Below are 22,556 nucleotides of genomic sequence, written 5' to 3' on the forward strand. Positions count from 1 at the left end.
GAAGCAAACATTATTAAAGCGAAGGCATTTCTGATGAACAGAAGTATGCAACGCGTTATGCGATGCAATGTGTTAAACAACGGAACATTTTCGTCGGGAAAATTGGACATTCTGACGGCGAATTCTTGGATCAGAGAAAGACGCGATTTCGAATCCTCGAAAATGACGAGCTCGGTTAAAGTTAACGAATTATCATCGCGAAACTTTGCAGTTAAATATTTCGCTGGTCCTTTGTAACTAACATTAGCCAGAGGAAAACTTTCTTTCTTCTAGGTAATGATAAATAGTAGTAATCAATTTATAATTGTGAAATACGATATAAAATTACAATTATTAAATATATAAATCGCATAATAGTAAATAATTTTGTTGGACGAAAACGAAAACCTCGCTGTCTATCCGTTCCTGAAAACGATGTATCGTGCGTTCTCTATCTTACATCTTCCTTTACCCCTTTTTCCTTTTCAATCTCCCGTCGAAAATACCCAGCAGTTCGATTCTCAAATTGGAAATACGATGTTCTATATTTTCATCGCGATGATATCGTTTTAGGTGGCGCGGATAATCAGTTGTCGAAAACGATCGGTTAGAAGTAGACGTACAAATTGCACGATGCAGAGACAAACGATTAAGACTCGGACAGCGGTTCAGAGTGTCGATTAGTCGAACCATTTCCCCTCTTTCTTCTGGAAAAGTCTATGAACAGGAGGTTTTACTTGCGTTTAATCGATGGCTGATTTACCGGGTTGCAGGGGCTTGAAGCGACATTGAGTGACAGCAAAAAGAAGTACGGCGACAAGGTGAATGCACTTCTGTCCGCCTGGGAGCATGTCACCAATTTCATTCCCGGGGCAACGCCAGAGGCCACCCAGTCTCTCATAGAATGGGCTCACAAGTGAGTATTTCCACCACCGATAAAACTGTGTTTCCCTTTTTCATCATCGAAATCCAAGGGTTTCTAATGAAAATGATCTTTACCTGTGCTCGTGTTCCTCTAAGAGGTCAAAGATGTGGCCTTCCACCTCGTTAATTTCTCTTCGATGAATTTCACTCTTTGTTAAACGCGGCTTAATTGGTCGTATCACGCGTCTTTATCGTTGTAGACACACGTTGAAATTGGTACTGCGCGGGGAGTGGCCGAAGTTGTCACCCGCGACGAAGACGCACCTCAGTGTAACGTTACAGAGGTGCGCGTCACACCTGGTGCAACACCCCGCTGCACCCAGGTGCACTGCCCTGATAGCTCTGGTGCACAATCCATGGACTCATCCTGCTCTCGACAGCATACTTAACGGCCAACCGGATTCCGAACATGAAGAGGGTAGGTCGCGCACCTACTTCCTTTCTTCTTTCTCTTTACGCAACGTGGGTTTTATATTCGTCGTTGTACAAGTCACACAAGGTGTAACCAAGAAGATCTTACGGCCTGGAATAATAAATAAGACGAGGATCACATATAATGATACAATAAAATTGCGTTAGTGTTATTCTTTCTTTTTTTGTTTTTTTTTTTTTTTTGGAAAATCGAGTTGAAAATTGAAGCTTATAATACGAACGATCCTTATCCGCGTTTGTATATTTTTAGAAAAACGAAAGAATACCCTGGCGTTTTTAATTCCTATGTCAAGAACACGCTCAGACTATATTTTGTTCAAATTACGTGGCGTTGAACAAATTTCATCCTATTGGTTTTAAGTGATTGCGGATTTTGTCATTAAGTGGTATTGAGTTGCCAATCGAATACATTTTCGACCGAGTTTGTTTTGTAGGATAGCATCCTGTCGATCGTGCGTAGCCATGCGTAGCCGGTAACTAGGCAAATTCAAAGTTGATTTTCGCGAAAACGAAACGTCTGACGCAATTCGGTTATCGTTGATGTTCGCCTTACGTTGAGTCATAGAATCTTGGCAATGTCAGTTGCACCGCGAATATAGACTCGTGACGTTGATGCAAAGTTCGCCCGTAACTTATGAAAGATGTAACAACGATCTAACGATAGATTATCCTCGATTTACAGAGTTCTGCTGTTCGGAGAAAGGTGAATTACTGACAATGAGGCTGAAAATACTTTGCGAGGACCGCTGCGAGGACATAGCGGTAAAACTCGCCGCTGCTTGCGTACGTTCTCTGCGACGGAGCGATCGGTTGCGCTCACTCTCGGATTCTCATCACGTTCATTACATGATCGACGTTTATATCGTCCTCTTGTATAAATTGAAACGCACGCAAGATATATTCGCTCAAGTGAGTATCGTTTGGGAGGAAAGGTGGACCCTTGGTTCGTTTTCGTGATTACACGAATGCATGTTTGGTCGCGTCGAGAACAGGCACAAAATATTTTGGATCCCGAACTGTGCCGCACGTACTTAGATTAATTTTCCGATGTTACAAAAGCGTGCATGGGGTGGTAAGGAAAGGCTTTCTTTTCAGCTAAAATTAATGGACCTCAGCGACGGATTGGAATTGGTCCAACGTCTCAGTGGTGAAAGACCGACGAAGTATGGAACTGCACGCGTTTGGAGAAATTCGATAAAAGCTGCCGAATTGGTTGCACAATATCTCGTTACAGCTGGTATGGTACGCCCTGTGCCGGAAACGGGTGCAAACATTTTGGAACAAATTCTAAACTCCTGGGCATTGTTGCATTCGAAATTAAAAGACGTAGTACCTACGTTGCCGGGGATGATAAGGAAATTAATCGAACCCGCTGAGAGTGCTCAGCACATTTATATCTTTTGCGCGGTACTTGTTAAGCATGTGAGTATATCTAGGTTCTTGTTATCGTTGCGATTTCATTCTCCAAATTATTTAATTCCGACAATGCTCGAGAAACAATTGAAAACCCTTTTCGTTTGTTTTTCTTTTAATTACAGTTCGGCGATAGCATAAAGCCCGTGGTAATCGAATTGTATATCAGGGCGTTGACCACGGATATGAACGAATTGGAGAGTCAAAAAGCAAAATCCGATACGGAGAAGGTTCGCGAGACTGCGAAGCGTTTGAGCACGCAATTCCTCAAGTTAGCCGATGTCGTTGGTAGCAATATCGGTATTGCCCGAGAGTGCGTGTTGACAGCGTTTTCTCTGCATCCTACCAGGGCTTGTTACGATAGGATCAAGGAAATCGCTGTTGCGTGCGGAAAAACGAAAGAGGATGGAACCTCCGGTGATAACGTCGCCAGTAGCGAGAAACTAAACCACATCCTTGAGAATAATCATTCTAACATAGGATTAAAAAAGATCGATAGCAATACCGGAGAAAAGAACGGAACAAAAGTGGCGAATACGGATTCGTCCTCGTCTTTATGCAACTCTTCGTTATTTCCCGTGTCGCCGTCGTTGTCCAGTTCGATCGCGGGTATAACAACACCAACGAAAAAGAATATCGACTTCCAAAATGGACAAGTAACCAAGAACTTTGAGCGAACGGATCAACTATTAAAGAGCCTTTTAACTCTGAAAAAGGGAGATACGACGAACTCGGCAAGCGACAGGTGTCCTTTGCATCCAAAGAGGGATTCGTTATCCAATGGTCCACTCGGAGAGCTTTGCTTCAATTGCGGAGAGTTTATCGGGAACGATATCTCGAGAAGCAAGACTCCAGAATCGAACAATACGAACTCTAGAAACGTGGAAAGAACGCTCGATGCTTTAATTCTGATCAAAGGCGACGCTGTCACGGGTTCTGCGAATTACGACGAAAAATCCGTGCCAAATCAAGTGCTAGACGCGGAAAAACTCGGTCTGTCGCCACAGCTTTGCGACGACTTGGCCGTGGTTTTGAGCAGTCCTCGTTACCACATGCTTAGCTGGGTTTTGGATTGGAAGGAGCTGAAAAGTCTGTGCGAGAGATACTTGGAGAATGCCGAGGAAATGAGAAATACCAACAAGGAGTTGAAATACCTCAATATCGATTATTCGCAGTTTAAAGATTGGCCCTCGGAAGATGATACCAAGGATATCTTTTTTGGAATTGAAAAGGGATACGAACAATGGGTGGATTTACCTTCGGATGGCTCGGAACAGTTTGGTAGCTTCCAGCCTGCTGGTAACTTCAAGAGGTCGTCGACGAGAAGAAGCCTCGATGACGCTACCACTACCGATTCGGATAGCGGAAGTGTATTACAAGTGAGGAGAACAGGGAGACAGAGAAAAATGCATAGATTAGAATCTTCCGAAAGCGACTATGACAGCACGGAACGTAAACCGAAACATTTTAGGAATAGGATCAGTTCGATCTCTGATACCGATAGTAATACGCAAGACAGCCAAACAGACAGCTTTGGCAGCGATGGATGCCGATTGGAGGTAAAGAAAAAGTTGAATAAATCGTCCAATAAGGAGTCGAATAAGAAACGTTCAAAAGCTTCAAAATTAACTGTTGATTCCGTCTCGCATTTTCATATGCTTGTTAATGAAAACGTTCGACATACAAACACGAACGAAGACGCGAGCGGTTCCGACGTAAGTGGCAACGATATTATAACTTTATTTTCTGCCGATATGGATGAAAGCAAACGTGAAACAATAAAAGGTTCGACATACACAGCAACCGCGCCATTAATACTTACAGAGAGAAGGAGCGACCCAGCGGTACTTAAATCTTTGAGGATGTTCAGGCCGCAAAATTCGAAGAAATCTGCAAGGATTTCTCAGATACTGCACAAGAATCTTCTAAATAAGAGTAAAGACAATAATAACTTAGAGAATAATACAAACAGTATAACGAAATTTGCTCCGATGCTCAGCACGCTCAACCTGAACCCGAAGATTGTATTAACCAGAGCGGACGAGATCGACAACAGATTGATACGATCGAAAAAGCAGCAACGATTGAGTAGCGGCGATATTACGAGCGAACTGATGAACATTCAGAAGAATATGCCGTTCTCTCCGAACAAAAACGCATTATCCCCGTATCAGAAACAAAAAGGAAATGGAGCAGCCATCACTGGTAAAACGGACTTATGCTCTGCCGGTGGACGGGACTTAAATTCTAAATCGAATTTGGGCAAAAGAAAGTTTGATATTCTTGCGAAGGTTGTCAGGGATTCGGATATCTTGGCAAAAAATGTACCGGGTCTAAATTCATTGGATATGATGGTACCGCCAAGAATGCGACCCACCGTAAACGTCGTACAACTTTCAAGAAACATTCCACAGAGTCCGAATTCGGGCTCTATCAACAGCGGAAATACTCCCCCGCGGCCAAATAGAACTCCGAGCGTGGCTGGAAATATTCAATTACCCGGTACACCCTCTTCCGGGGGGCACGATAGTGGCGTTGGCATGAGTCCGGCTGGTCAAACCCCTCCTCCGAGATCGTCGATTCTCCCCGATGTCGGTGAAGAAACGAATCAACTACCCGATAGTTCACCAACCTCTTCTACGACCACGAACGTTTCCGGTCAACTCGAGCCTGACTCGAGTCCTAGAACAGTGCCAATTCGGCGAAATCAACAGAGTCAATCGCCCAAGAAATCTCCATCTCCTTGTTCCACGGTCACAACTACCACGACGACGAGCACGGTAGTCGCCTCGACGACCATCGCATCGGAGCAGCTACAAATCGTTTGTAAACCAGACGGTACATACCAGTTGGCCTCTGTAAATCCGAACGTAGTGTCTAATCAGAGGAATGTCCTCAATCTGCAGAACATCGACGATGGAAACGTTGGTAATTTTTCGCGGCAAAACCAAAGAGCCGAAAACGCAAACGCGAACAGGAGTACGTACGAGAGATTAACGTCTGCGAAAGTGACGGCGCAGTCTGGACAAAACACCGGTTTGCCCAAATTTCAGCAAGCTTTCGGCAAAACTATATATACGCTTTCCACGGACACGTCGACGGGCGGCGTAACCGGCGCCTCATCGGAAACGCACGTACAGACGGCGTCCCCGCAGAAAACGGCAAACCTATCGAAAGCAGTACAAACATCCGTACCTAATGCACAACAAACGAACGCGTCTACAGGTATAAACGTACAGTCCATTACAAACATTCCAAACACGTTACAATTATCCACTAGCAGGCAAATCTTGAATATCGTCCAAAGCTCTGGAAATAACGCGAACGTAGCGTCTAGTCCGAATACGAATCAAACGTTGACGCAGCTAGTACAAAGCGTTCAGAATGCTTCGCCGGGTGTGATATACACGCACAAAATTCCTGTTACTATATCCACCACAAATCCGAGTCAACTGAACATTATACCGACTATATCGCATTCAAATTCGATACCACCTGGAAGAACACCGGTGGTCAAGTTGAACATCATTCGTGCTCCTTTGAGGCAACCAAACATTACCGGAGCTATTCAAGCAGTTTTGACCACGCCAAGATTACAACAGCAGCAGCAACAACAACAACAACAACAGCAGCAGCAACAACAACAACAACAACCACCACCACAGCAGCAACAACCAACAGTTAGGACAGACAGTTTGCTTGGTTCTCCTATAGAGGTACCGAATCAAGTCAGCTCAACCACTTTGGAACAATTGAGAGAATTCGAAAGCGTCCTGGAGCAAGTGAAAGAGAGGAGTACGATTCAACCACAGTCTCATCAAACGATATCCACCGCGGCCACTACCACCGTACAAACGCAAACCACTACGCAACAAACGCAAGCTACCAAACCACAGCAAGTTTCTGTGAGCGCTCTCACTCAACAGCTTTTGATGCCGACGCAGCAAACCACCAACAACGATTTTGCGAGCAACGGCAACACAGTAAATTTTCAACAGGACGTTTTCTCTCAGAAAGTTTCTCTAACTTACGTAAATCAAAGCGCAGGTTCCGTTGCCACGAAAACCCCAAATTCGACTCCGGTCGTTGTTGTGACCAGCTACTGTCAACCGGCCGCTTCGCCCGCTCTCAGTGTCACTTCGCAAAGTTCTTCCAGCCCGTGCGTCACCCCGGCTCCGACGCCTGCACCATCCGCTGGAAAAACGCCTCCAACTCCACCTTCGTCGAAAACGGTGAAAAAAACGGCGCCCAAGACGGTGAAAACCAGCGCGACGAACACGTCGAAGGCTTCACCAATACCGAAGCCGCAACAAAAGCCACAGGAAGACGAACAGACCGCTCAAAGAATCTACGCTATATTAGACGAGTATGCGGAGCAATTACGAAATTCTCCTGATCTGAACAATAAACCCGCCCCGAGGAGAAGATCAAATCCACCAACGAATCCAAGTCAATCTTCGAAGAGGAAAAAGTCGAATGCGAGCAAAACGAAACCTGGTGGTCAACAGAGTTCGGAACTCAGCCCGAGTACAGACGATCTCGGAAGAACAATGGGCAGCGAGGATTCCTCGAGCGGCGTTGTTCACGTGCAAGACAGTCCTGCTGGTTTCTCCGCTCCAGAGGAACCGTCCAGTAACGTTGGAAGCGCGACGGACGCAACTGCCGAAATTAGGAACCTGACGAACGATTCGAACGACAGTGTGGAATTAAACGTTAAAAGACGAAATCTGATTTTCGCGGAACCTGGTTCCGGGCAGTCGAGGGCGGTGATCGTTCAGGAAGCTGTGCAGACTGGTTCCGTGAGCGTCAGCGAAGCTCTAGCTTCGGTAACGGGAAAAATGGGAAGCACAGCTGTCTTGGTCCCTGGACCTAATTACATATTACCGATGAACCTAGTGAAAGGTCAACAATTCACGATAGTATCCAGCGGATCGAAGCTTCTTGCAACGGTGCCCGCAACCGTACGAGCTACTGGAAACACCGGTGTATCGAATACTCTCGTGCTTCAATCCTTTCTAAATCAAGCAGGAAAAATAATTTCGCAACCGGGGCAAGTCAAGCAAGTTAAAATACCAACGCTGCAGACTCTGTCAGGCAATCAGACTCTGACCACGACGCAAAACGTTCAGGGTGCGTCGGTGGTCATTCCTCATAGTGGAAATCATGCTCAATTTACGAGCGACGTAAGTACAGAGAAGAGTAACATCATCGGTGACTTGACTATGACAAAATCCGACACGGTGGCTGGAGGAGTTACCGTTGAATCCGCGACGAACACGATCGTCGTGAACAAGAGCAATTCTACGATCGGTCTGATACAGCGTAACTTGAACGAGCCGTCAGAAAATCAACCGATATGCGGCGTGATCACCAGCAATCCTAATTTAACTCTTCAAGGCGCCAGACTGTTCAACTCTTCTATACACAAACTGACGACGCCGGGGCTTAAATCTGACAATGTGGTGTGTATAACACCAACAGCTACGATCGCCCATAGCCCAGAAAAGAAGTCACCGCAAGAAAGTCAAATGCATAACGACAAACCTGTCTCCATTCAAACAAGTGCAACGATTGCTCTCGCTTTTGCCACTCAATCCGATGTTTCCTTGTTGAACGACGCTCAACAACATCAGCAGCAGCAACAACAACAAAAGGATATGAAGGAAATATCGGCGGAAATAATCCCTGGTGCCAAGATCATCTCCCCGAAGACGGTCAAGAGAAAAATCGACGACGCAATGGGTATGTCGGAGAACGTTCCGAAAACCTTGATCACTTCCAACTCTGTCGTTTGTTCGAGCAATGCCACGCCATTACAGAGTAACGAAAAGATTGGTTAGTGTCTTTTTCCAAAATTGGTACGATAATTGGACAAATTTTCTAATCTTTACAAACTTTACCGCTCAAGTGATATTTAAAACGCTTCCGCCAGACATCATATACATGTTTGATGTAAGAATTCCAATGGTATTACAGTATCGTGAAAAGATTCGTCGATTTCTTTGGTAATCTTCTTAAGTATTAGATTGCTACGTAAATTCAACAGGCCAGTGTATCTCTATATCCATTTACAACGTTCATTCATAGTGGCTACGAAAACTATTTGTATACCACTACGTTTATAGTTACATTCGTACATTAACCGATCAGATTACTTAACAGACTTAACACTCAGTACTTGCGTGTGATTACAAAAATTTGACATCATAAAAATGAAACATAGAATCTAATAAAGAAGCGCTTCATTGGAAAATAATGATACGTATAAATATGGTTTGTAGCCACTGTATGTGATGTTGCGTTATGCCTCTTTTGCATAAATGTATCAATTTATCGTTAAAAATAGAATACGTTGTTGCATTTTTACTGCGTCTAAACGTTACAAAGAGAGTAGAAAAATACACGTTTAAAAAGAGATTTTGATAGCATGAGATTGGTCGACTGAAACTGATTCCCTGTAAAAGTGTAATGAGGTAACGATGTAAGAAGAGGCATACAGGATTTATACAGTGTAGTGGTAAGTAAGAAGAGCTTAAATAACGTGCCTACGTATCTGTTCGCAGACTCTATGTCCACGATAACGGTTGCGAGTAAACAGTCTGGTGGAATCGACCACGCGACGCAGTTCCTGGTAACTGGTGGACCAAGTAGTTCGGATAGTCAAGAATCTGCTGTTCAGCAGTCTGCCGATGGTATCGAGGTATCGTGCAAGATTGGAAACGGCTTACTATATGGAAATGCGCGATTGCAAGAAGCTTGGGAACCAGAGGGTAAAGTGTCGCCCGATACACCTTGGCGATACGTTCCTACGTCTGCGAATTCTTTAAATATCGAACCTTTGAATTCAAGATACTCAGATAATTCAGAGAACGTTCAAAGCGTTCTGCAGATTATCAATAAAGGTCAAGGTATCGAGATGGCGAGTGGACAGATCTATCAAACGAACACGAAAAAGTACTTTATGAATCATACGTTAGAACCATTCCAGCAATACTCGAATAAGAGCAACATGATGAAAACGCCGTTAAATCCTAGATTAGATCGAGAATTGTTACAACAGAAGATGGAGAGGAAAGCAGCCGCAATAGAACGCGAGATGAAGCTACAGAAAAGTTTATCGGAGGAGTGCGAAGACTTGGGCGTGGATGAACCAAGCACCAGTGACTTGTTCCCAGAGGCAGATTTGTTGTTCGATACGAATCATTCGCCATCTTTCGATCATTCTTCTCAGGACGCATCCTGCAGTCAGCCGCTGGGTATGAAATCTTACGGTGGTTCCTACTTTCGTTCGTTAGATTCGTCAAGCGGTAGCAGAGACGCCAGTCCCGTTGCCGATTTTAAGCTGAACGAACGTAGAAAAAGTAGCAGCCAGCGAACCAGATCCGCGAAAGATTCTTTGAAGAAACTGAAAAGAGACAAGATAGACGATCTACATTTAGAAAATCCGTCGAAGCACTTGCGGCTAGCCTTGGATAATTTAAGTCAGGACGAAGCATCGAATAGTAATTCTGATATTTCGAGATTATCACCGACGAATCTGGGGTCGTTGGAGAACGATTCGTTGAAGGATACGGGCCGGACAAAAATGATGTCTAGAAATGGTTCGAAGGAGGGTTCGCCTAGTAGCGTATCGAGCATTCCATCAAACATGAAATTGGATATCGACTTGGATTCGGAATCGCTACCCCCAAGCATCAATGTAAATAATACCTCGGCAGCAAGCTCGGGGGACGAAAGTTTAACCTTGCTGAGCGGTAACACCGCCGATGTCACGATACCTTCACCACTCTCGCCGATCGCTGGTCCCATGCTGTCGACGCACAAGTATACCTATACCAATAAGAAGCGAATTCCGTCGAAGGTGACGAGAATGGATTACCTTTCTTGGGAGAGTCCAATGTCCGAGAGAATGAGATCGAGCAGCGACGAAGAGGATTCTAGTATAAGCGAATCGATCAGCAGCCAACCAGAAGACAACGCTCTGAGCAACGGACTCGAGGATAGTGTACAAAGTCTGAAATCTCTGTCGAACGAGCGACGCTGCAATTATCTAAAAAAAAAGGAAAAGTTACAGGTGAATTCAAGAGTAGTATTGAATCGAGCGGATCATAAAAGTAGTCTGTCGAAGCGTACCAAGGTGAACGAGTCGATTCAAGATTCGGTCACGGTTTCCAGTGATAAGACCTCTGAGCCCTCGGACGACGAAGCGAGCAATATCGCTTTGGTCGAGCCGGACTGTCGAGCTAGACGATCGAGTTTACGTGGACACGTTAAAAAGGGATGTGCCTGTTGCAACGGATCGCCGGAAAGACCCAAAAAGAAATCGGTCAAGCCCGAACATTCGAAATTAAAGAAGCGACTGCCCTCGAAACAGGCTGGAAAGAAAAGGTAGTCCTAGCGTTCGAACGCTCGACGGAGCATCGCGTGTTCAAACCTAATGGTGTATGCTCATGCCTGGCAACACGTGTCCAGTGACAAAGGAGCTTCCAAATGTACGGGCGTCGTACTCGTACTTCTCGTTACGAGAACGACACAAAACCTATAACTGACAGCCGGAAAGCGCATCGAAGGGAAACCAAGTCGCGTATGTAATTCGCTCGGATTGGATGATGAGATACACAAACTACAAACTTGTACATAATATATTAGCGAATACGGGAGTTGTTAGAGACGAACTTTTATCACACACCGATAATTCGGAGTGCGTCAGTTCTCGATACAGCGTAAACACTAATCCCGTTCCATCTATGAGAGAGCAAAGGAAGGAGATAATAAATAGAAAGAGCGAAAGAGGGAGAGAGAGAGATAACAAGCAAACAGTTTATTAGCGATTCTTGAGGTATAGGGCATCCTCTTACCACTAGATGTTATTATGATAACTAGATGTAAGATGCAAATTATAATGAATGGCAGACTTAAAGTAAATCGTTAAGGATATTAGAGACGCAATCTAGTCAAAAGATAAAGAAATTTGTGGCGGGAAGTAGGCGTGCTCGAGAAAGTGAGAATGAGCGAAATAGTGTGAGCGCGAGAAAGAAAAGCATAAATGAAAAAATAGCGCAGGAAAACACGAGTAAGAAGAGAGAGAGTGAGAGAGAGAGAGAGAGAGAGAAATAAGCGTATCCGACTGTCGATAGATCCCTCGCAGACTAAAGAATTTATAATTAAAAGCCTGAATTTATAACTCTGTCTACTGTATCTATCATGACGATACTATTCCACGTTCTTCTACATGGTGTGGTCAGACTGAATAGACGAATTATTCTATAGATCTCGGTAAATTAATGTAGTAAAACATGCATTTTGAACTTTTTGCCTTTCCGCGTAATGCTTCTCGATAACTTAGAACCTTCACTTTATAATCGAGATGATTCTTGTAAATTGTAGTGTCATACCTTCATGCAAGGGAATAGTAGCGAAATGGTTAAATGGATGAATAATAGTAAAAAAAAACCAAATAAAGGTGAACGTATTTAAAAGAAAAGATATCGAGAAGGAGAGATGATAGAGAAAAGAGACGAGAAAATATATATAACTAAGGAGAGTAACCATGTGTGTCGTACAGGCCGACCATACCTTGTCACGGTGCATGTAAAAAGTACCCAAAACACTGTACATTACGTAGATAATTCATTAAAAGTATAGTATTATATCGCTGCACTTTAGTACAAAATCGCTTCACCTTGTTTCAGAATGACAAGTTTATATCATCTTTCGGTGTGCTGTCGTGACGCGTGAATGCCTGCAACATATTATAAAACTATAAACAAAGATAACACTTGTAAAGGTTGTGTAATTAAGCTACGAAACACTGATTAATTTCCGTACGTTTCTTTCGCGCCTTCCTCATAGTGTGATTGGAGGTTTGTCCGCGTTAAAGGCTAATAAAACTCGTTAATCGAGGCGTTTAATGTATTATCTCTGGCGCAAAAAACTAAGAGTTAAGGATGTTGAAAAGTAATGTTCCTGTGAATAGTCTCCTTTCGTGATACGAACCAAAGTGATTCCGTTTAGAAGCAAAAGATGGAAGAAAATAAACGATAAACAGAAATAACCTTAAAGGAGAAAGAAAAAGATAAAATGAGAGAGAAATGAAGTACGAGATATAAGCGTATTAAATTTATTATCTTTCTTATAATCTCATGTAAATTGTTACATTAGTTGCTTCGATCGTAAGATAAAGTATCTTCTTCGTTTTTCCATTCTGTCAACGATTAGTAAAACTCTACCTCGTGCACGCGTCGATCATTTTTCATAATTCTCATCATGTTTTTAAGCAATTTCTATACACTTCGCCCGCTGTAACTTGAACGATTTTAAATAATATCTTTCACTTTGAATCGCATGAATAAGTGGGTGGAGGTGGAGGTGGGGGTAATATAGACAATCTGTAATTGCTGCTGCGAACATTTAAATTTTTATCGGAAAATAATTTATGTTTAAACAATGTCGTATCATTAGCAATAACAGAACGCGTACAAAATCCAGGTCTAAAACCCGGTGTCTTAGCCATTAACGATATGTTTCACTAGACGCCCTATGAATTCAACCGCTTCTCTGAGTTTAGTTGTCTATCTTATTCCATTTTAATCGCCCAACACCTTCTTGTAAATAATGTACATTTCATACTTTCCGAATCCCTTTTCAATCGTTCAACGAATAATCCCACAACAAATTTCAGCGTGATCCGACGAGTTTTCAGCGGGGCGAGCCAAGGAAAAAAAATGTCAAGTTAATGTTATCGTCTAAACGTAAGCTCTTATCTTCCTGTAAAGCTAAAGCGATGTAAGAAAACGAAAGACACGAAGGAAAGGGATGGAAATGAAATTACGGAAAGAATCGGACGTACGGGCAACAAATAGACACGAACGGATGGAGACGTTGAGAAGATGCATCTTTGTGAGTAAGTGTAAATTTTGGAAAAACGTCACACCAAAATAATACGTATTTTTTGATGGGATGGAAGAAGAACACATTACATGTAGCTTATACGTTAAAGCAAAACAAGCGAGAAACAGACAGAATGAATGTGCATGTACGTATGAGTGAATGAATGGAAGAGAAAAAACGAGGAAGAAAATACGATTGTCAGTGATAGCCTGGCCTTTTTCGCCACCTTTAGTCGTACCAATCGCATTTATAATAGAGGGGTAACTGTAGTCTTCGTAAAAAGAACTCATGAATGGACTTAAATAAAGAAAAAAAAAAAAACGAAAAACTAGAAGAAACACTTAAGGATAAGCAAAGTTTTCCAGAGCCGAGAGCTTTTCAGGTACTTAAAAAAAAAAAGAAGAAAAGAAGAAAGAAGGACAAAAAAGCAAACGAACAAGAAGGAAGAACGGAGAGATATAGTAAAAAGACAGAAGAGAAGAAACTAAATGTAGAAAGAAACAAAACCGCTTTACACTGGCCGTTAAGTGATTAACTTAAGAGTTTTTGTATCGTACGTTTATTAAGACTACTGTTTTTTCTCACTCGAACCACCCCTTACTACCAGTATTCGAAAGGACGATGTTTGCCGCGTCACTTTGATATCTGTAAACAGCAACGTGAGAAAATAATGTAGGGAAAAGAGAAGAAGCATTATAAAAAAAGAAAATAAGGAAAAAATAAATAAGTAACAGATAATTCTAGAGAGTGGAAGTGGAGAAGCGAGCGGAAGAGCGAAAAAGGGAGAGAGGCAGAGAGAATACGTATAAACGAAACGGCCGTGCACTGCAAAACGTACATTGATTAAAATACGTATTGTCGTTTAGCACAAATCAGTTGAAAATCAAGAGATTAAGTAATTAGAAAACGACGAACGAAACCGATGAGGGACGGGAAGCCAGATAAACCGAGGACGAAGTTGTTAAAAAAAAAAAGAGAAAAATCAGAAAAAAAACGAAAAAAGAGAAGTAATAGACACCAGTACAGTCATGTCCGAAATATAAAGTAAAAAAAAAAAAAAAAGAAAAAAGAAGGAGAACAAAAGAAAGAGAAACGCGTAAGATCGGCTTCTCTGTATATACGTTTAAAAGAATGCAGTAAAGGAAAAGCACGAATGAAGGGAACATTTCTTTTCTAGACATTACCATTATACATATGTACTGTAATTATATAAAACATTAATAATACATATTTTCGAGATACACGACCAGTCGGAAAAAGTTTGTTCGGTGAAGGCTACGGTTCGATCTAACGCATCGTTATATTTAACGTAGAATCGATATTTACATGTGAATACACTTGCACCAGCATTTATATGTAAATATTTGACTAGCGTTAAGTGAACAAAATCATGCATAAACTTGCAATCTTCGTAGTTCTTTCCATGCGATACATATTATTCCTTTGTGACTTCGATAAATGCTAAAGGCCTCGTTATTTTCACACATTTTGACAAACGCATGTTTCGGACTGAAAATATTGAATTTATATTTTTAAGATCGTTCTACTGTAATAAACGCGTACAAAAAAGCAGCGGTGCACTACAACGCTAACAATTGAAACTGAAACTGAAAGGTCTTTATAGAAAATTACGTGATCTCATGCAGTATTTTGTAGGTACTTCTGATTTTGCTGTTCGCTTAATTTGTTAAAACAGAAAATTTATTTTCATATTACTGGCACATCTCTTTGCGACACTGATACTACTAAGTCATTAATGTTTTATGGACGAGATTGGTCATAGCAATGTTTCTTGTTTTTAAAGGTGATTGAATTACGTATGATCGAGAGTCTGGTCGTAAAGAGGTGAAAGAGTAAATTATTAAATTTATAAATATTGGATGATGATAAATATCGAAACACTTGAATAGTCGTCATATACGTCTGAACGGACAACCAAATTATGACTATATTAATGAATACGAACCCTTACAAATTAAAATTTGAATTGATTCTACGTATATATTATATACATCTATTAGAATTCTATTTTTGATATATTTTAGATTTATTTAACTAAACTGTTAATATTGGCAATCAAATTTCTCTTCAAATTTATTTTTTTCTTTTCTTCCTTTTAATAGTTGCAAAATAATAAATGTAAAGTAAACAAAAATTATATCGAATTACCAACAATTAAATATCTGAATATCTAAATGATAACAATCCTGAAGAACATCGCACATAGATGAAACATTAAAAATAAAGAACAAAAAAAGGAGTTAATTACATTTACAGTTGCTAAAAGTTACCATCAAATATTTTTCATGTTCAAATGTATCAAGAAATGTAAAATCAGAAAAAAATGAGTAAGGATCAATCAATATAATTGCTCGAACTTGTTGACTTTTGTCAGGTAATAATGAGAAAAGAACGAAAAATACTCCGTGGATATGACTGTACAGCGTATTAACTTGTCCGGAGGTACATATATCGAGAATCCTTTTTCAAATCGAAGTATTAAGGATTGCATATTGTACATAAACAAGACATATTTTCTATATAAAGGACGTCGCTCGGTAAGGCCGATGGCTCGAAAAATATTGCAATATTACGATAATTCTTTTAAGCGGTAGGATAGCCTTTAATCGTTTTATGTAATGTAATGATAGAAGAGGGTCTGGCAGAATAAAAGTGAAAGTTCTGTATTTAAAAATGTTTTTAAGTGTACAATTATTCATTTGTTATTAGCTTTTTCGTTTTCCTTTTTTCAAACACATCAATCATGCTCTAAACTATTGGAATTTGCGCTTTCGTATTCTTTCCTTTGACTTTCCACCTCCTTAAGTAAAAGATATTGAGTTAATATATATATATATCTTTTTAAATATAACTGCTTCGTATATATGTTACTACTAATTTGAGAAATCATATACTTACTCGCCGAATAATATCTAGCAACGTAGAACTTTCGTTAGATTGAAAAAATTCATTTATTTCCTGTGGAATACAAAAATGATTTGGAGCTTTCGGTTGAATACCAATTTCCTCACCGATAAACCTAAATTCTGGAATGCTTTCTTCTAGATTCTGTAATTCTTCATATGTAAAAAGAGTTCCTTTGGTAACAGATTCATCCAAAGGGCCAAAGTCAACTATTTTTACTTTCTCTTTTTTATGCCGTATAACATCAAATGAATCTATATTACAGTATATTACATATTAAAAGATATAGACTATAGATATTAGGATTAAGAAGTAGACTTTAATTTAGCAAAAATATTCCACAAATACTCACAATTATTCAGTGGAAACCTGTTTTTAATACGTTCCATAAATAAGCTTTTTATATCTGTCTGAATATTATATTTTTCCGATTCATTGTAACTATGATATTGTGATATATCCCGTTGACTAATTGCTGAGAGAAATTAAAGCAATAATCTTTGATAAATATATAATTATGTAACATAAAACATAAATATGCTAAATTTAAATTTGTTACCTATAAGTTCATTTTGTATTACAAAGCACCGAAATTCTGTACAAGGATTAATATCCTTCCATTGCTTTAAGATAAGAGAAGATTTTATAGGAGTTTCATGATTTATATAATTTTTTGTATTATTCAAATCTTTGGCAATTCTATCTGAACTTTTTAGTAATAAGTATACTTCTTCCAATGTCTTGCATTTCAGAGTTTTAGTTGGTGCAACCCAGGTCGCATCCTGAAAATATTTTCCAGTTAAATTAAATATTTTCCAGTAGAAGCCAAAATTTTTACATACCAGAGGTGAACTCCAATTACTTTTTATGAAAACTGCACCATATTCGTCTATGACATCTTGAATTTGTTGACTGAATTGTGGAAATGTTGGTTGAGCCTCGAGTGAATGCTGAAACAAAATAATTTCTAATTGCTTTTTTTTATGTACACATTTTAAACCTACCTCATCGTTTACTACTGGAGATCCATCCATCCACTCTGTATTCTGCAATGTGGAATCTGTTGCCTCAACGGGTAAAACAAATGCATCGTGTTCCAAGTACTTAAGTACTTCATCAGGAATATGAATAATTGTAGCTCTCAAAGAATCTTTAGAAAATAGAGGGTGCCATGATGTAAATGAGCATTCAGGTTTTAAACTGTTGACCATGTTGAGCCTACACCTAATTGATCAAGAGCTTTTACTGACAAATCAACCGAAAGTTTTTAATTTAAACTTTTTAATGAACGCATTGTACTTGCTACTTACTTAACTTTAGAATTTATCGAGTTATTCTGTAACTCAGTTTTGTACAAATTTAATGTAAATTCTGAAAACTAGTAAACGTCAAATATTATTAATGAGTGAAAATGAATTCCAATCAAACAAATGTGTTTAATTTGGTTTAATTAGTGCAATTCCAATAACGCCGCTAGATATAATTGGAACTATTATTTTAAAGTGACAAAAACAATGCAGTCAAAAAACAAGTTCATATGAATTATAATAAATATTTACGAAAATTTGTATAACTGAAAATAAAATTCAACTACACCAGATCACTATGTAGATTGTAAACGATATAGAGTATAAAAGATGGCAACTATATAGAGGCAATAAGCGTCGATTTCTTCGATCATATTTTTCGTTCCCATAGTAAAAGATATATGCTTTTGTGTTCAATTAGTGGAAATATTTTTATTTATTATAGGATGTTCTATAAATATCAATAAAACAAGTTTCAGGATTAGTTATTATGACGTAATAGTACAAATATGTAATCTTGATTAATAGCTAACCTACTGTTACTAGTTATTATTATTGTGTTTTATCGAACTTATAACGTAAGGCAGTTTAGAGATGATGAAAATTAGGTTCTCAAAGAAAAATTTTCCAAGTAATGCAAACAAAGGAAAGGTCAGATGTTACAACATACATGACTCATTAAATGTGTCAACATTGATATTTTCTGTCGCATCTCATGCAACTCAATTATATAAACATTCCAAATAAAATACCTGTAGTAGAGAATATCAATATATTTTGCTAATAATATGGGTAAGCAATATGAAATAGAATTATTATAAATGACTTTGTTGCATTATTTAATAAGAGGGTGAATTATGTTCGCAAATTATAACTGAATTTTTATTCAAAGTGATGGCAGGGAACGAAAGCACACCTGGATCTTTGGCAGAAGATTCATTATCCACAAGATTACAATGGCTTCGTCAACGTAGGGAAGCATTGCAAGAGAAGTTAGCTCAAAAAAATAATGAACTTAAAAATCTATGTGTAGAGGAAGCAGAATTAACTGGTGTTTTGCCACCAGAAATTCCATTAGAACCAGGAGAGAGTCCACCAGCATTCCGTAAAAGAGTTGGAACAGCATTTACATATCCACAAAATTTAATTAATAAATTGAAAACAAATGAAGTTGTATGTTTTTAAGAAATTTTAAGAGATTAGTTCACTAAGTTCAAGATTTCAAAGTAGAACTCAAGTGATTTATTGTGTTTTCTTTGCAGGAGGAATCTGCTTTAGAATTAGAACGACAAGTTCAAATTGGTATAGTAGAAGCTGCTTTAGGAATTGTAAATGATCCTACAGAAAGCAAAGCAGTACGCCGTAAACATAGACTTGTTTACCAACAAAGCCAACGCAGGCTACAAGAATTAGAGGCACGTTTAAATTTCCTAAGACAAAGTCGTAATAAAACTCATCATTCAACTCCAACACAATTCCAACATCCTAGTATTTGTAATGCCCAGCCACATTTACATGCAAACGTAAAGCATAGAACAAAAAAACCTCGACCACCATTAGATGGCACAGGTACAGTAACTTTTTATTCTGATATGAAAACGATTAAACTTACTTAACTTTGTTTTAAATATACTTTTTCATAGTAAATGATGTAAATTCGAAAACTACAAGAGGATTGCTTCAAGAAGGTGGTATAAGCTTAAGTCCGTTAGGATCAGAAGAGAAGTGTAGCACTTATCCTAATCATGGATATGATGATCAGTCAATTCCTAGCACTTGTAATCACAATCACATTGGTACTTATTGCCCTACAATTTCTGATCAGCGACAAGGTATTAAAATAATAGAACATGATCATAACGATAATCAAAATGTTTATATATTATCCGATCAATGTCGCACGCGAACGTATTCTCACGGTAGTGGTAGTTCGCGTAATCAAAATCACTATCAAGATAGTGAACGAATGTACCGACCACTGCCAAATGCATATGCCGAAGACGAACGACAAATAAGATACCGCCAATTTCAACCAGAACAAATGCATAATCATCAACAATATTCTGACTATAAGCATTTAGATAATGACGTCCAGCGAAGATCGGGACAGGAATATTACGAAAGAGACTTTCGTACATTACATTATACCCATATACCCGAGTTTCCAATATATCATAAAAATTCACAACCACAACCCGTACTAAGACGAGACCGCGACAGCAGTACAAATAAAAATTTGCGATATACAGATTCACCAAGCGAGTCACAATTACCATCAGGCTATTGGATGCGATATGAAGACGAAATTGTTTGGTGCACAGATGATCAACTTGCTTCGGATAGATTTGGTAGTTTAGATCGAAGGAAACGCAATGCCGTCCAACATACGAGTAGTATTGGAACCGACATACAACCACGATATCGCACAGTATCCGTAGGTTGCAATAAGAGTCCTTCTTACGTTGCGTCTCATCAAAATACTTCTGTTCATTTACTTCCATTATCTGAACAACCGTCAACTAACAATAAAATGTTACTACGTACGCAATCTTTAGGAAGCGTCGAAAAATGGCATTCAAATCATTTACATGAACTGCACGATGGTAAGGATACAACGGATAATATTAGTAGAAAAGGAAGAGAAAAAGAATGGTATGAAACCTCTTTGGATTCAGGTACAAGTCCAGGACCAGATGTTAATTTAATATCTTCCCATAAAAATATCCACTATCAGTCTACTCTTCCTGTGTGCTCTAAATCATCCACTAATAGTAATGGCGAAGATGGGAAAAGTAATTACATTCCTTCTGTAAATCATCGTAAAAGTGATATACTAACGATTGAAACTGATCAACATTTACAACCATTATCATCTCGTTACGAGCCGATACGAAAAAAGATACTTGAAATTCCAGCCGAATCGAAATCACCTCAAGAAACAAATGAAGAAACAATTATGTTAGGATCTTCTCAGAATTGTACAATTGTACAAGCTGGAAAATATCAACCATACAGAGAAGTTACAAAGCCTTTTGAAATGTCTGATTTTTACAAATATTCCACCAAGTTTCGTAAAAGGAACGAAATAAATGGACAGAATATTTCAAGTGAAATACAAAATGATTCTCGAGGATCGCACTATGTCGGAACAACCGATCTTGGAGAATCTGAATCTTCGAATACGATTCACAATGGATCAATTGCTGGTTCAGTTCAAAAAAGAATTTATCAGCCTGTTCAAAGAATGACGTGTCAACCTTATCTCACATCATTAAGATAACTTTTGACTATAGATGAAGTAGGAATAATCTAACAGAATGATGTGGAAAAGACAAGATAGGCTGGACCTGTCTAAACAAATATTCAAAACTCATTTTCAATTTGTAATAGATTTAGGAATGGCATACTGATTGCAGTAATTTTTGCCTTAATATCGCATTACAATTTGATAAATCTTATAACCTTCTGCACTACAATGCTGCCAATCGACTGACTGCATTAAAATTAATATGGAGACCTGGAAAGTGCCTTATTTTAACAAAAAATTGTTGAAATTGTACGAAATTTTACGATTACATTATTTGTAATATTAACATACATAAGATCTTCTGAGATTTTTGAACATCATATATATATATCTAAGTACAATTGATAACCATCGCGTTTAAAAGTAACCGATATTTTTCATTTAAGAAAATGGCAGAACATGCCAAAAGTGATCATATTTTGTTGAACCGACTGCTTAGATTTCTATTGTAAGATATAAATAAATTTTTTTCATAATTAATTTTTTTAAATATTTACTATATAATATATAGTATATAATAGCAAAAGTTACATTTGATGTAATGTAAAAAGCTAAAAATACTTTTAAGACAGAATAAAAAAGTATAAGACTATCACAATGATACATTGGAGATTAAAGCATATAAACTAAGTAATATTAATAAGGAATGATTTTCATTTATTTCATTATAACATATATACATAAGAATATTTCTTTTAATAAGTATTTGTACAACAATAGGAAAACATAGAAAATGTTAGATTTCATTACTTTGAGCTTATTCAATTTTAACACTTAGCCAAGCGAATAGGGAGATCTCATCCCTCTGTAAAGTACATCGCTGCGTGACCGAACGGGATCTCCCTTTTTGACTTTTGTTTTCTTTCTCGTTTTCTTTCTTTTTGTTATTATCAGTTATTGTTTACCTGTAATTGTTCCCAATTAATTGCGCCACTTTTTCTGCTTTTATAAAGTACAGTATATAATAAAATACACCAATTTAGTGGTGTTAAAATTAATAAAAAAGTTACACTGTCAGTTATGACTAAATAAAGTTATAATTGAACGATACCACACTGTAAAAAAATATTAAAATGCATTATGAATTTTTAATTTCACGTTCAAGTTATGTTATTTATCTTTAATCATCTTTAATATTTTTAATTTTACTTATATTTTTTATGCTTTTAATATATACGTTTAATTTGATGTTTTGCATATACAATATATGAAATCGTTAAAATATAGCGCAAAATATAATTGACCACTTAAATAATTTTTAGATTTCTTTATTTTTTAAGTAGTGAATATTAATCCTTGATACTTGGAAAAATGCGCGGTAAGAAACGTTGTGACGCGCGCGGTTGGCTAAGTGTTAAAAACTAAGATTCAAATGATGT

The 22,556-nt window shown here is 38.6% G+C and overlaps 3 protein-coding genes across 10 annotated transcripts in view; 2 read left to right on the forward strand and 1 right to left on the reverse strand.

Moving 5' to 3' along the window:
* The window catches only part of LOC117208322, a 56,697-nt gene extending 41,491 nt beyond the window's left edge, over window positions 1-15,206 (forward strand). For 5 of the 7 annotated variants that reach the window (XM_033449397.1, XM_033449400.1, XM_033449396.1 and 2 more), the window contains 6 exons: window positions 753-895; window positions 1,104-1,321; window positions 2,018-2,244; window positions 2,431-2,757; window positions 2,874-8,583; window positions 9,312-15,206. In XM_033449397.1, the coding sequence (XP_033305288.1) occupies window positions 753-895; window positions 1,104-1,321; window positions 2,018-2,244; window positions 2,431-2,757; window positions 2,874-8,583; window positions 9,312-11,140 (8,454 nt within the window). In that variant the 3' untranslated portion in view covers window positions 11,141-15,206. The remainder of the gene's footprint in view (window positions 1-752; window positions 896-1,103; window positions 1,322-2,017; window positions 2,245-2,430; window positions 2,758-2,873; window positions 8,584-9,311) is intronic. The other 2 variants (XM_033449401.1, XM_033449403.1) reach the window with 1 other exon arrangement.
* Window positions 15,207-16,298: 1,092 nt separating this feature from the next.
* Window positions 16,299-18,021, reverse strand: LOC117208327 (cell division cycle protein 123 homolog). Of its 2 annotated transcripts, none has more exons than XM_033449409.1 (7): window positions 17,871-18,021; window positions 17,568-17,784; window positions 17,406-17,513; window positions 17,123-17,345; window positions 16,916-17,038; window positions 16,558-16,817; window positions 16,299-16,459 (listed from the first exon to the last, which is right to left on the reverse strand). In XM_033449409.1, the coding sequence occupies exons 2-7, from the start codon at window positions 17,772-17,774 to the stop codon at window positions 16,397-16,399; spliced, it is 984 nt and encodes a 327-aa protein (XP_033305300.1). In that variant the 5' UTR covers window positions 17,775-17,784; window positions 17,871-18,021; the 3' UTR covers window positions 16,299-16,396. The 2 variants fall into 2 exon arrangements, with proteins under 2 accessions (XP_033305300.1, XP_033305299.1); XM_033449408.1 differs by having other exon boundaries at window positions 17,568-17,787; window positions 17,874-18,016.
* A 155-nt stretch (window positions 18,022-18,176) lies between these two features.
* On the forward strand, window positions 18,177-22,176 carry LOC117208323. The gene is made up of 4 exons (XM_033449404.1): window positions 18,177-18,662; window positions 18,763-19,043; window positions 19,133-19,439; window positions 19,514-22,176. Exons 1-4 carry the CDS (start codon window positions 18,659-18,661, stop codon window positions 21,148-21,150), a joined length of 2,229 nt encoding a protein of 742 aa, XP_033305295.1. The 5' UTR covers window positions 18,177-18,658; the 3' UTR covers window positions 21,151-22,176.
* The last annotated feature ends 380 nt before the right edge of the window (window positions 22,177-22,556 follow it).

Source organism: Bombus bifarius, unplaced genomic scaffold (genome assembly GCF_011952205.1).
Source record: "Bombus bifarius isolate JDL3187 unplaced genomic scaffold, Bbif_JDL3187 scf7180000008062, whole genome shotgun sequence".
Lineage (NCBI taxonomy): Eukaryota > Metazoa > Arthropoda > Insecta > Hymenoptera > Apidae > Bombus > Bombus bifarius.